Source organism: Numenius arquata, chromosome 10, assembly GCF_964106895.1.
Source record: "Numenius arquata chromosome 10, bNumArq3.hap1.1, whole genome shotgun sequence".
NCBI lineage: Eukaryota > Metazoa > Chordata > Aves > Charadriiformes > Scolopacidae > Numenius > Numenius arquata.
In genome coordinates, this window is record NC_133585.1 from 12,328,655 (window position 1) to 12,343,440 (window position 14,786).

Below are 14,786 nucleotides of genomic sequence, written 5' to 3' on the forward strand. Positions count from 1 at the left end.
CGTTAACTGTCACCGGCCGCCAGAGAAAGGGGAAGCGTTGGGCGGCAGCGCCTTTGTAGGGCGGGGGGCGCGCGACGCCTCACCCCCTCCCTCGCCCGCGCGCGCATGCTCGCCACACCCCCCTCCTTCCCGCCCATAGCGAGGCTCCTCGCGCGCCGCGCCCCCTTCCCCTCCGCGAATCCCGCCGGGGGCGGGGCGGAGACGCGAGCTGCGCAGGCGCAGTGGGCGGGCGCGGCGTGTTCCCTGGGCTCCCCTTCTATCCACCCCCCCGAGCGCACCCCTTCTGCACCCCTCCCTCACCCCCCCCCTTCCCCCCCCCCCCCCCCCCGCCTCGGGTCCGTTTAAAGGCGGCGGCGGCGGCGCCTCGCGCCTCTGGCGGCAGCGGCAGCGCCGGGCTCCGCCACCGCCTCTCCGCTCCTCCCGTCCAGCGGAAGCGCCGGTAGCCGCCGCCATGTACCGCTACTTAGGGGAGCTGCTAGCGTCCCGCTTGGCCGCCGGATCGGTGCTGGCGGGCGCGGAGCCGGGCGGGCCGGCGGCGGCGGCAGCAGCCGGGGGAGCGGCGGCGGCGGCATGGGGCGGGGGCCGCTGCCCGCGGCGGCACTACTGCGAGGCGGCCAAGAAGGAGGACGACCCCAACTTCTTCAAGATGGTGGAGGGGTTCTTCGACCGCGGCGCCAGCATCGTGGAGGACAAGCTGGTGGAGGGGCTGCGCACCCGGGAGAGCATGGAGGACCGGCGCCACCGCGTCCGCGGCATCCTCCGCATCATCAAGCCCTGCAACCATGTGCTCAGCGTCTCCTTCCCCATCAAGCGCGACAACGGCGAGTGGGAGGTGATCGAGGGCTACCGGGCGCAGCACAGCCAGCACCGCACCCCCTGCAAGGGAGGTGAGACCCGCCGCCCTGTGTGTCCCCCCTCCCCCGCACCACACACACCCCGCCGCCCGGGCCCGCGGCGGCCATACCCGGCCCGCCCTTCCCCGGCCCTCTCCCGCCGCCCGGCGGGCGCTCCCCTGAGGTACCGGGCGGGGGCCACGCTTGGCTCCCCGCTGTCTCCGTCCCCCGCCGTGTCTGAAGGGAAGGCGGGAGCCGGGGACAGAGCGGTTCCTCCGCGGCACTTAGCCGCCTGCCCGGACTCCGCACCGGTGACCTCCCGGTCAGCCGAGGTGCCAGGGGCTCACGGCGGGCGGGCAGGCGGCCCTCGCCCGCTGGCTTGGCGTTGGGCAAGGCGGAAGGTGGGAGGGCAGCCCGCCCAACGACCCGCTGTGGCTCAGGCCTCTCGGTAGCGTGTGTTGGAAAACACGCTGCTCCCAAGTGTCCGCTCTTGAGCGGAGGCTGGAGAAGCCATCCCTGCTGTGCTTGGGAGTCCCCAATACTCACCCAGAAAACCTCGGTTTCCCCAGTTGCCTGGTGGATACACAGGAAGAGCCTAAAGTGGTTTTTCTAGGGGAAAGCTGTCACAGGCGAGGCCAATGGCATGGCTGTGCCAAGGGACCGTCCAGGAGGGAGAATCCCGCTGGATGGCTTCGAGATCGAAGCTGAGCTCACGTGGGATCAGCTCTGATCCCAGAGGAATCGAGCTCCTTTTTAGTCCGGGGTAGATGGCATTTCCTTGAAAAACAAATACAGCTGCCTTTCAGCATAACTTATTCAGGAGCTCTGGTATTTGTGGACAGTGAAGTATTGGAGTCCTTTTCAGGACTGTGTCTCAAAACAGAGATTCTGTAGTCTATATGTTGGGGTTTTTTTAATTCAGCGTTGACCAACTTTGTGGTAAATTATGATGGTTGCAGAAAGCAGTTTTCTCTCTGATGTCTTATCGATGAAGACCTCTGACTCCTACAATAGAGTAGGAAGGGTCTTCTTAGGTAAATGTGTTCTTGGTAATCAGTCAGCTGATACATATATGACGTGGGATTTTTTCTCTTTGCAGCACTAATAGTCTGTCCTGTTAATGTGGTTCCTAACTTTCCAAAATCAAATATGTAGTGAGCATCCTGTGGCATGTTTAATTCTTACCCAAAGGAGGCTGACTCAAAATAATTTCTGGTGATTACTTGGAACGAGTTACCGGCATCAGACTTAGTTGTAGCTGAAGTTGGGCATGACTGAAGCTTACTCTGTGTGGAGCTACTCTTTCTCTGCCATTTCTATAATTTCTTTTAAAATACCGATGGGTATTACACTTCTGTTTTGTCTCTGCTTAGGTTAAGTTACGTTTTGCAGCTGCTTACAAGAAGTCCTTTTCTTATAGCCTGTTACTGTTAAGATCCCCACTTGCATAACAAAATACACTTCAGTGGCAAGATAGTATTTAACGTATGATAACTTCTAATATTTCACATTGGTATTGTTCAGAACTGAAAGAATTAACGTTTTCACAACAAAGAATTATAAAATACTCTGTACGTGAACAAAAAACAACAGTTGGATGATTGGATACCTTTTGTTCTGATACCTACATATCTAAGTCCTCACCAGAATTTCTTGATTTTCAGTAGTATTTCTTATGCCTGTTTGCATTGACACTGGAGCAAACACTGGAATATTTATGGGAAGTTACAACTGTAAATTTCACAGCAGTTGGAAATGACAGCTAAAGAAAATACTACCTCTCAACAGCTTGCCCTTTTCTTCCTGTGCTGCACCCCACCCCCCTGGGTTTAGGGAAAGAATTGCAAATGATATTTCCTTTCCATGCTTTTCAGCGTAGTGATCATAAATGGATTTCACCATCTAATGCTCTCTAGGAATTTGCTCACTATCAGATGACAGATCTGGCTTTGTAGTAAATTTAAATGGGACGTGTGATAAGCATAGATTGACTGCTTCAAACCTGCTGTGAAAAAAGGTGGGAGGAAGTAGAACGTATCAGAACATTTCTACTTAAACTGCAAAGAACAGGAGTGATAAAGCTATTTCTGCCTTTACGGTACACTTGATCTACTGGAAATGCACCAACAACTTGAGCTTTTGTCTAAAAGTGATTTTTTAAAACTAGAATCGTAGTAGATTCCAGAGGGGGGAAAAATGCAAAACCCAGTGAAATACAACTCAAACTACATAATAGTATGATACAGGGAAACTTGCTGAAGTGAGTGTTTCACGCTCGGTGGAGTCCAGAGACCGATGCAAATAATTCACACCAGCGAGAAACACCAAAGGGACGCAAGGCCACCTTTTAAAAGAAGGGGGTGAGATGGCATCTGGAAGGTTTGCAGAGCAGTAGGAGGAACACAGCTTCCAGATCTTTTCAGGTGCACAACTGTGAACTTTAACTTTACACTTACTGAAAAGTAAAGTTTGATAAAATAAGGTTTCCCATGCCAATTTTTTTTTTAAAGGATCTGTATTTTTTACTAAGAAAGAGACAGCCTTTAGTTACTGCTAGGTAATCACTAGCAGGTAGGAATGCTTTGTCATCTCTCCTAAGAAGCATTGTACTTGAAATGCTCATCTCCTGTATTTCTTGAGGTTTACATGGTATATCAATTGTGATAAAATTTGGCTTTTCATCTTGAAGTACGTTTGTGAAAGAAGTATATGGTATGCCCATTTATTACTTACTAGTAAGCTGAAGGATAAGATGCTGTTTAAAGAATATTCAGTACTGTTCTGTATGCAGGTTAGACAAATGATCAAAGTGCACTTTAAGATTCAGTTATGGAATACAGGAAAACAAATGCTTATAGGTCTTTTAAAGGCTGTCTTCCTGTAATTTTGTTCCTTGTTTCTTCTTATACACCCATACCAAAGTACTTCATTAGTGATTATATATTACTTCTCTATACTGTTTTTGTTTATAAGGTCATTTACAGATTTAACCATGAACTAATGAAGAATTTATATTGTAAATCACATTTAAAAAAAAAAATATCCTGATTTAAGTATTCTTAACCTGGAGACAGCTCAATTACTTGAGGAAACAGAGACTAAAACATTTGAATTACCTTCACTTTAGTAGCACCTTCTGTTTCTACTAAATGTTTTTAGCTTAATGTTATAGCAGTTAGATTGTGTTCCTTCTATCAATCACAGATGTCATCTTCAATTTCTTTGCCTGCTCTTTCTCGTCTAGGGTGAAACCTCAACCCCTGCTTGGTAGTCTAGCCCAAATCTGGGAAGTGCCAAACTTCTTAATGCAAGGTTGATCTCTATGAAGCAAGTTTAAAACTAACATGTGCCTGCAGATGATACCTGTCAGTAGAAATGCAGCAGTTCCTTGACTACTAGTCCTTCTGTGCCTCCTTTTCTGCCGTCTTCTCTGTTGTCTGCAAGTAGAAATAATTCAACAGAGTGAATGCCAGAAGAGGCCTGATTTGAAAATAAGGCTCCTGACTGGATGGATGACTGTGGCCTGATGCAGAAATGGAATGGCAGACCACAAGGGTTGAGTTGGATGAGGGCAAATTCAAGAGCAGTCTTACATTTTTTTGCATAGGCAAACTTCTACACCTTGCTGGGAAACTTGACTGTCAGATTTCTGTTCAAGAAGTACGATGCTCTCAATACCCTAGGTCTAAGAATCTAAAGCATAGTTAATAAAAATAGCAAGTTATTTAATGGCTTATCCTTCTCTCCTCTCTCCCCCCAAAACAGGTGTAGAAACAAGTAAACTTGATTGTGTTGGACAAAGTTGTCACTACATGGTACTGCAGGTCACTCTTCATTGGGTCAAGAGGAGAACCTTTCAGGAAAACTGCCCCAAAGTACTGAAACGTGCTTTCTTTTCAGTTTATGACTTGTGGGCTTTTTCCACCTCATTGCGAGAACCCAGAAATAACATTTCTTGTTGCATCCTGTGGTGCTTACCTATTTAATTGTTGTAGAAATGGATCCTTAATTCTACTTTGGGGGTTGCAAACCTTTGCAACTCAAGAAGGTGGTGATTCTTTTACTTTTGGTGTGCTTCTCTTCTGTGCTTTAGGAATCTTTATGAAACGGCCATGCATATACCCACTTAAGAGGTAGGCCTTGCAGTATGTCCGGGACGCAAGTCTGTTTTCTGCAACGTAACCTTTTGCTGGAAAGGAAAATTAGTTAGAAGCTTCCTCATCCCGTTGAGAACATGGAGATAAGCAGTTTTCTTGTGTGTTGGAACTAAAGTTGCTTATGATCTAAACTTAGTATTTGTATGACTGGATTGATGCTGCATGGTAGCTGAAGCAACGCCGTGGGTCAGGTCACTCTTTCCCTTGGTTACGCGGTGACTTGCGTGCTAGTGGCCAGCACTAACAGGAAACCACAGCTGCTCTCGTTCACTGCACTGACAGCTGCCTGAAGAACTCAAACAAACCAAATGGGGTACAGGAAATGAGATGGCTGAATACAGATGACTGTTGAAAAGTACTCTGGCTGTTCCTACTTAAAATAATGAATCTTTGTAAATAATTTTATCAGGTTCTATGAAAGGTATAAAACTGGTTACACTGCTTTTTCATGTGGTTGCTGATGGCTGTTTTCATTAATAGGTCAGTTTCAGAGAATAGATTAGTGAAAATAACCTATGTGCAAGTATGAATAAGCTCATTGAGTTCCTAGCTGCTTAGCAGTATGGAAGTGATTCTATAGGCAGCATTTGCTGTGGGGGTAAAGTGGTTTTAAAACTTTGTAAAGCCTTTTCATGTTAACCAACTGTCCAACAAGTCTGTTATCAACGAAACCAAATGATTCAGAGCTGGGAAACAGCCTAACCTTTTGTTTATGCTCACTCAAATTGCCTTTACCAAGTCTCAATGGATTCCACAGTTATGAAAGGCTTTAACACCATCTTTAATTCCAGACTAGATTTAGGCTGACTGTCACTTACATAGGGATTTTGAAAAACTTTGTCACATGTAACTTCAAAGTTCACCACTATCTGTATATAGACAGATGATTCTTACTTGTTTGCTCAGTTGACTTGGAGGTGAATGAATCTGATTCCCTGGGTGGTGCTGCTTTGGCTGGTTAGTGGAAGGAACTATTCTGCATTACGAAACTTTCCTATCTTCTAGTTTTGGCTGCTTTTTTTCTGCTTATCAGGATTTATCCTCCTCACCTGACTTAATGATTTTATGTTAATGAGCTTCTTACTGCATAAGATGACATTTTTTCATGCTATCCTTGCCGCAATTTTCCAACTGCTGAGGTCTAAGGGTGATGCTAATCTCAGTGCCCAGTCACCAAGTAGCCTGTTGTACACATTACCTTGCCTAAAACTGTATACATACATCATGATGGTAACCTTAATTGCAAAAGAAGCAGCTTTACATGCAAGAGTTGGACCAGTGCAACCCCACGCGTTGTCTTGGCTACCATGACATTGGTTATTCCTCTTTGTAAGTTGGGGAAGCAAGAAGTAGTGCTATAAGGTATCATCACTTCAGCAGAGCTCTGTTTATCCTGGGGCTGTATTGGTGGCTTTGCTTTTTAAGTCATGCATGGATGAAAATTCTGAGACTGCGTCTTTGGCCCAGGAATTTTAGAGGATAAGTCATGGAAATGTACCCAAGGGACCATGCAACAGATGGAATTGTACCATAGACCATCTGTAACTTGAAATAACCTATGGAAACTGATTTAACTTCAAAGGAATATGAGTTTTACAGAAAAAAAAAAAAGAAAGATTAGCCTAACTGTGATAACTGTGTTGCAGTGTTACAGCTAAAGCTTATATGAGTGCCTTATTTGCATCGGTTTCTTTTTCTTACTGTAGAGCATACCTAACTTTACAAATAATACAACAGTGGCTATACATTTAAATTGCAAGTTGAAAAAACGGGACAAGGAATGGGTGTCCTGTGCTTTTGCTGACCTTTAATAAACTAGTTGCAATTCTCAGTGAACCGTATCTGTTTTGTGTTTTTACCTCTGATATTCTTGCAGGAGGCTATCTGTGCCTTGCTCTTCTGGCTATGAATCTTTTCAGTTTCAGCTTTTTCATATAATCAGCTCATATTGTTTGTGCAGTAGCCAGCTTTGTCCTTGATCTTAAATAGTTGTTTTCCCTTGCTGCTGTTGGCTCCTTGTCTATTTATAGAGAGATCATACCTCTCTCAGCGTTGGGCTTTTCTGGATAAACACGTGTTGGAGGGAATGAGGAGGGGAACCTCTTGCGTGATAGTCTCCCTCCTGTTCTCTGGGTCATCCTAGCAGGTATTCTTTGTTGCGTGAATTGCAACAGCTACATCTTGTTAGGAAATAAACTCATAGACAAGCATGGAATTTGCCTGCTTCATGTCAGCACTATGGTGGCTTATTGTTTTGGGACTCCCACGGCATTTAGACTAGCCAGAGCCAACTTGTGTGTTATTTCCGCCCTCTGCATATGCCCATGTGCATGATATTAATATCTGCATGGAAGTAGTGTTACTGCATCTCTCTGTATCAGTCCTCCTTATTACAGTGTGAGTGCAGCTTAATGAGCAACCTAATCCTTAAGGTAGTGTTGAGGTAGTTCTATGTGAGACTCTGCTTCATAGCCATATTCTAAGTGCATGAATTCAGGTAACACGGGCTTGCCTGGTGGTATACTAAATTTGCCATATTTGCATTTAAAACACAAGATCTTACTAATCCACTACTTCTTTTAAATAGAGAATATTCTTTGCTTTTCTCTGCGTGGAATGAAATAAACATGTGTATGTGTTTAAGTATATTTCAAGTATTAAGTACAGGTTATTGAAAGTATACAAGAAGTGGTATACTGAAGGATTCTGTCTGGTTGAGTACCTTAATGGTTGCTCATAGATAATTCAGGTTAAATCAGAATGGTGGGATGTGTCTATAGGCAGATCTCTTTCCTGCCCTAGGTTATAGCTGGCTAATGCTGTGTGGGAAGAGATAAATATTTTTATCTCCTCTCTTGGCAGTTCGTGAATTGAATTTAGGAGTGTTCTTGTTTTCCAGCACTGAATTAGTCATCTTGCTTTGTTAGGTTTGTCTGGAATTCCATAGTCTTCAACAACTACAAATTTGTCATTGTGCTGTTTAACAGACTTACCAAATGGTTAAATAAGGCTAAACGGTTTCCTTATGGGGAAGGCTGGATTTTTTTTCTGTATTTAGAAAAATGTTCTTGTTCTGAAAGAGCCTAAGGATTGCTTGGAATATTGATTCCTTCTGTGCTAGGTGTCAACAATTACGTAGAGTTTGATAGTAGTATAATCACAGTCTAACTTTCTTACTGCCCAAACTTCATCTAAATGAAAATGTTATACATGATCCAGATTTAAAACATTAAGGAACTAGGGCATTCCAATAAATACTGGAGCTGATTTATGGATTTTGTTTGAGGATTTTGCTGAATAGTTGGAACAAGGTGAGCATCTTTACTGAAGCTCCTGTAGGCTCTGGATGTAATGTCAGCTTTTGGGACAGGGTCAGGCAAGCTGTTAACCCATAGAGCCTCTGCAGAATCCAGCATTGCTAACTGGGAGATTCATATGGCTGTGGTCAGTTCCAAGAAGTTTCAAATAAGATCATGAAATCTGTTTTGCTGGGTGCATGGATAGTGTAGGATAGCTGCTGCCCTGAAATGCTTGTTCTGATGAGCAAGCATTTTCCAAAAAGAGGTGAGCAGAACAAATGCACTGTCTTAACAAGAATTGTCGCCTGTAAAGGACCCAAATTAGTTTCAAAGATCGTAACTAGAAGAAAACACTGAAGTTAAACCAGGACAAAGCCTTGGTTAGATATTAATAATGCAGACCGAGATGCCAATCTGTTCCAGGTTGTGGGGAACTTGAGAGACTTGCTAAGTTTTGCAAGACACTTAGTACAGGAGGAATAGTTTACCGAGTGTTTTGCTGTGAGCTGTTACTACGGCAACTGTTTAGTCTTGAGACTTGTCTTTGAATCCTTCACACTTGTTAGTGGTGAGGGCATAAGTAGATAATACCATTTAAGATCACTGCACTAGAAGATCAGGAAATAATTACACTAATTTTGCTAAATGTAGGTTTTCAGGATACTAGAAAGGCAGTAATCAGCCTTGAAGAGTTGTTTCTGTACACCATGTTTTCTAAGGAAGCATAATAAACACACTCAACATCACGGAACACACTGAAATCTGTACAACATAATATCTAATAGGATGTATAGCCAGTTTTCTTGGAAATCAGGATCTTTGTTACATGCCTGCTGGTACATTCCTTAGTACAAACCTGCTGATTAAAATGGTAACTGATTGCTACTATTATAGAATCCAAAATACAGTCTTACTGATAATTACTACTTTGACATTTATTTAAAAATTACCTCTTGCAAGAGGTAGCCGGATGAAGTATAATATCTCCAAACTACAGATCATAAAAAAGTTTTAAAAGCATAGACACTGCAATGTGATGATAAAGCCTTCTCTTTATTCTGACCAGTAATAAAAATAAAATGAAAACATTTCCTCATCTAGAAAGCCTGGTGCATAGAAAAACAAAGTCTCTCTTAGCATACTGCTTAACTTCATGGGGTGTGGCAGGGAAAGAGAATTCTCAACTAGAACAAGATTTGTATGTTTTCCAGTGAAAAGTATTTTCCATGGCAGTGAGTCATACTGTAACTTGAGGCTTTCTTCAAACTATTTTTTGTAGCTAGTTTGCTGTAAAAGTCACAAGTTTCCAGAGACTACTCCGTGGGACTTACCAGAGTTTAAAAAAATTAAAATCTTGCTGCATAGCAGTGACTTTCATTTGCTTATGTATTAAGAATCTTTAAAAAAAAAATCCCAGTACTTTATCTGTGTATAGGGTCCATTTTTAGACTCAGGCTATTGAATGCATAGTAACACTGCCAAAAGAGCCATACAAATGCATGGCAATACTCTTCTCCTGCCAAGCTAGGAAGCTGTCAAACTAAATTTCACTGATGTCCAAATAGAATAGAAATTAAGTCTTTTATCTTTGTGCATCCCCTTGCAGATGGAATGTACAGCGTTCTCAGATGCCTGCTTCTCATCAGTCCTAACAGCTTAGCACAAATAACTTCCCTGTCAAGAGGTGGGCCTCCTGTAGAGTAATTACAATTCCTTGAAGATGGTAACTAGCCAAATTGTGAAAAGGAATGAAATGTTAGGGCATCTTAAATGTTATCCACTCATGCCAGAGAAGGGGAAAAAATAGTCACACCTGTTAGGGAACCTGGAATCCACACCTTAAACTATGCCTGACACTGTAATGAAAGTTTTTAGCGGATAAACTGGAGCAAAGTGGCTAGTGAAGTCAGCACAACTCTCAGAATTGACAAAGACAGCAGACAAGCCATTTCAATTCAAGCTGTTTAAAAGGAGAGAAAAGAAGCTAAATCTTGCTCAAAAACATGAAGTTGTCCAGAAAAATGACAGTTTCAGCTTCAAGTCTAAAAGTTTTCCCTATTCTTGTGTATGTACCTGTGTGACAAATCAGCATCTCAGCTGAAAGCCTTTCAGTACTTTGTTAGTCTTGGGGCTTTTTCCCTAGTTCCTTTGGTATGAAAGTTTATTACAGTAAAGTTTATAGTAACCCTTGACTGTAATACAAGGAAACTGGAGATGTAACTATTTTGCATGGGTTTGAATCTTGTAGTTAAAATGCAGCTTGTTCACCTTTTCAGATCCCATCTTCAACGTGATATGCAGAAGAGGCTGCTCTCTCCTTTTATATTTTGTTTCCCTGTTAAGACTGTACAACATAACTATCCCAAATTATTTAGCCCACTGCTGCTTTCCATATATCAATAAACAACATTTTGTATGCCTGCAGGAGTATAGTTGTAGCAAAACTACTTTGTGTGTGCAGCTTGAAGTTGAATAAATATATGGGTTGAATAAATACACAGTGATCTATTTCAGCTGGGGGTGGAGGGGCAGAGTTCATTTCTGCCCAGCGTAGGTCGGGGCTTCAGACTTGGCTGGCTTGAGCAATGCTCAGATGAGACCTGTCCCCAGAGCATACCTACTCAGCCAAGAGGGAACTGTGTCCCCAGGCAGGACAGTCCGTGCCAAAGGTGGTGTTTGTTCTTGCTCGGGGTTTTATAGAAGGATAACCACTCCTCTGGAGGATCAGAGTAAGAAGTGTTAAAAGAAACCCACATACATTGCAACTTTGATTGGTCTGTTGGACTCTGATAGATTCCACTTAAATTTCAAATATTAGCTCTGGTGAGAAGGTTCTTGAAAGCCCAGACATGAACACCTTACAGCTACTGAAGTCAGAAACTAGTTATTTTGCTTGTGGAGACCACCCTTCCCCCATATACACAGTAAATTTAAATTCTGTTCTACAGAGGCAGGGTACTTTCTTTTACTGATTGAACTCACATAAGAAAGCAGCACTTGGCCCTTAGCTGTACTTGAGCAGCACTCAGTTCCTTTGAAACTGGGATTGTTTCCAGAGCATTCAGGAATGGCTTCCATAGCAGCAGAGTGTTTTAGTTTGGATAATGTATGCTGGCCTTTTTTCACTCCTGAGGACCTGAATGTGGTCTTCTCTTTACATAATAGGAAATTTGTGGTGCCTTGTACCTAGCATCTAAAGGACACTCTGTGCCTGCTACAAACTACCCTGCAACTTGGCACAACCTACAGCCAAGGATTTGGGGTGTAGACTAAATTCTTCATGGCTCCATTATATGGTTAGTGATATAGGAGAAGCTTGGATAGAAGCTAACATATAGCTGTAGAGTGGTTTGTTGTTTTTTTTTTGTGGCCACATGGCTTTGGGCACAGTGTTGATGTTAAACATCATGTTTAAGCTTCTGTAGTTCTGTATATGTGCCCTATCGGTTTGGTTAAATATTTTCTACTCTGCAACTATCTTCAGAATACATTGATTTTAACTTTGAGTTCGATCAGTTTATTGGACAGCCACAACCCATTTTTTAAAAGACTGGTAAGAGTCAGGCAGGTGACAGATCTCCCTACCTTTGTGTAATCATTTTCCACTCAGTTGTGAACTGCCTTGGTGTCTGGGATCACCCATTTTGCATCCAAGCCTCTAGCAGACCACAACAATTTGAATTTGCTTCTGGACCATGTGTCATCACCCACTTCCATTTCTGCTGAATGACTCAGAGCAGGGAATGCAGGTGTGGGCTGGTTTCCACACGGGTGCGGGATGGGTGGCCTGCTCACACAAGCTTGCTAGGGTAGAGTTATTCCATCAAAATGTTTTGAAAAAATTTGAATGAGTAGAGTGACTTGCTGCTTTCTGTTATGCGGCTGTGCCTAGTAGCCAGAGCTCTGAAGCTACATATGATTTTGTTGGACCACAGCCAACGTATTGCAAGGCTCATAACAGGAGCTTGCCTTACTCTAGAGAAGAGATCTCGGATATAAGCTGTAGTGATAAGTTGCGTTCAGGAACAAAGTTCATCGTGTATATATAATGAATGAAGTCCAAAGCTAAAGTTCTTATGGGATGCTGATGAGCTTTATCAGCCTCTTGAAAAAAGTCTACTCTTAGTTACCTGTCAGCTTTGCTCATCTTCCTCCCAAGGAATATTCACTTTTGTTCCAAGATTGACTACTGTTGTTAAACTATTTAATAAGAATTGCTGAAGTCTTGAATTTCTGCTAAGTAAAAGGTAGATATTTTACTGGGAGAAGGGGGGATTGTTCTTTAAGCCTTAAAGCAAATAAGTTCTTAAATTACATACTTGCATGTTATAGATGGCTGGTCTAAAATTAACTTTCCCAATTTATAAATACCTGTGAAGTTGTTCAGTGAATTCCTTTTTTCTCATGTGTCTTTTGCAGGTATTCGTTATAGTTTGGATGTTAGTGTGGATGAAGTGAAAGCCTTAGCATCTCTAATGACATACAAATGTGCTGTGGTTGGTAAGTGACAATTTTTCAAGCAAGGATACAAACTTTAATTTCAATCAGTACTGATGTAGTTTACAGAAAAGCATCTAAAGAATTAAATGAAGTTTTAGACACTAATCTCTGATTAAAATTTGTAGCAAGATGAGAAAAAATATATAGTGACCAAGATAATACTACTACTACATATTCCCTCTGCTGTTATGGTAGATATTTTGAATAAAGTTACATTTTCATTTGAAAAGTCCAAATTCTGCTAGTTACCCCCTCCCGTAAAAGTACTGCTCTTGAACTCAAATCAAAGTATGACAAACTTGGATTAGGAGGGGGCTAATTTTAGGGGGAACAGATGGAGGCTGTAAAGGATTCAGGCAGGGGAGCTGTGGAGAGAGAAGGATAAAATTCTTTTATGGGTCATAAAGGAGTATAATGCATACACAGCTGCTAAATTGTAGGCAAGTTTGGAGAGAATCTGCACATTATGTATAAGAAAACAAAATACTTATTAATGTATATAGAGATAATTCACTTAGGACTTCCAAAGTAAAATTTTTGAGCTAAACCAGTAAAATATAAACTATAAAACTAACTGTTTCTACAAGTACCAAGTACAAGAGCTTGAAGCATAGAAAATTTTAATCATGAACTTAGGAATTTCAAGGCCATTTTCAAGCTGCCCTTGAGAGATTTCCCATTTTTATAGGAGTACCTAGATGAGATTATAGCTTACGCTCGTGAAGCCCTAAATGCAGCAAAACTAAAGTCACTGCTAAAATCAAAGCTAGAATTCCTCACACATATTACTGATGCATTCTGCCTTTATTGTTGAAAAAGTAAAATGATTTTCCTTTGCATTCTTGTAGATGTGCCATTTGGTGGGGCAAAGGCTGGTGTCAAGATCAATCCCAAGAACTACACAGTAAGCTTAATCATAGATAAAAATTTGGTTACCTGCAGTACTGAAGCCAGCCACTTAAAAAAGCTCTTCTAAGGGCATTATTGACCACTTAAAACTTCCTGCCACTTCTGCCTCTGTAAAGGCTGATTTAGCTTGTGCATGCAATAGGTAGGAGAATAATTTTAAAAAGGTGTGCGTTTCAGAGGTGGAATACTTCAACTATTTATCACTTTTTTCCTAAAAGTCAGAAGATTACAAATAATTTGGAACCTGGAATTTTTTAAAGTTGATACTGTTAATAAAGGCTTAAATTAAATTACTCTTAGAAAAAGGTTAATGTTTTTGTTTATTTTAACAAATAGTTTTATGCTCCATTAAACCTTCCTATGCAGTGTTCCAGTGTGAATAATAACTAACTTGGCTTATAAAAAGTTTACTGCAGGCTTGCCTTCTTGCCCTAATTAAAATAACTTGTACAGAAAGGCATACTAGAATACATAACAGATATTGTCAGCTTGAAACTCCTGTAAGGATTTGTGTGAAGTTGTTCTACTGTGTTGATTACACAACCAGCAGGCCGGCTATTGCTGTTGCTGGTTATAAATCTCTTGCATAGGATATCAGATTTGTTTGCTGGAAATCTCTGCCACAAGCACAGGTGGTTCTTCCTGTGCCACACTCCCGACTTGTTGTGGATCAGAATGTACAGAAAGACAGACAAATGTTTCCTTGTGCTGCCTGGGTACTAAGGGTCTGCTAGGGAGTGGCATGTAAATTATACAAATATATGAATCATCCTTTCTTCTAAAATAAAAGGGTATTTGTTTATGTTTGGGCATAAGTTCTAGCAAATGTTCATAAACACTAATAATTTCTTGTGATATTTATTGCATTTTCTCTATAGGACAATGAATTGGAAAAGATCACAAGAAGGTTTACCATGGAGCTGGCAAAAAAGGGCTTTATTGGTATGTTGTGCAATTTTACTATTAAAATTTAGGAATCTAATTTATTGTGCACAGGCAGCGTCCACTAGATACTGTCCTTAAATAACCGTATTTTTGAGAGCTGTAAATAGTTTGGGTATAGAACTTTCAGCGAAGAGCCACAAAGA

At 41.9% G+C, this 14,786-nt stretch overlaps 1 protein-coding gene across 2 annotated transcripts in view; it reads left to right on the forward strand.

Annotated features, from left to right (window-relative positions):
* Window positions 1-451: 451 nt before the first annotated feature.
* The window catches only part of GLUD1 (glutamate dehydrogenase 1), a 30,208-nt gene continuing 15,873 nt past the window's right edge, over window positions 452-14,786 (forward strand). Inside the window, exons 1-4 of one of the 2 annotated variants that reach the window (XM_074155246.1) lie at window positions 452-887; window positions 12,709-12,789; window positions 13,638-13,693; window positions 14,577-14,640. In XM_074155246.1, coding sequence (XP_074011347.1) covers window positions 452-887; window positions 12,709-12,789; window positions 13,638-13,693; window positions 14,577-14,640 — 637 coding nt within the window. Of the gene's footprint in view, window positions 888-7,012; window positions 7,137-12,708; window positions 12,790-13,637; window positions 13,694-14,576; window positions 14,641-14,786 lie in introns of those variants that run through there. The other variant, XM_074155247.1, reaches the window with a different exon arrangement.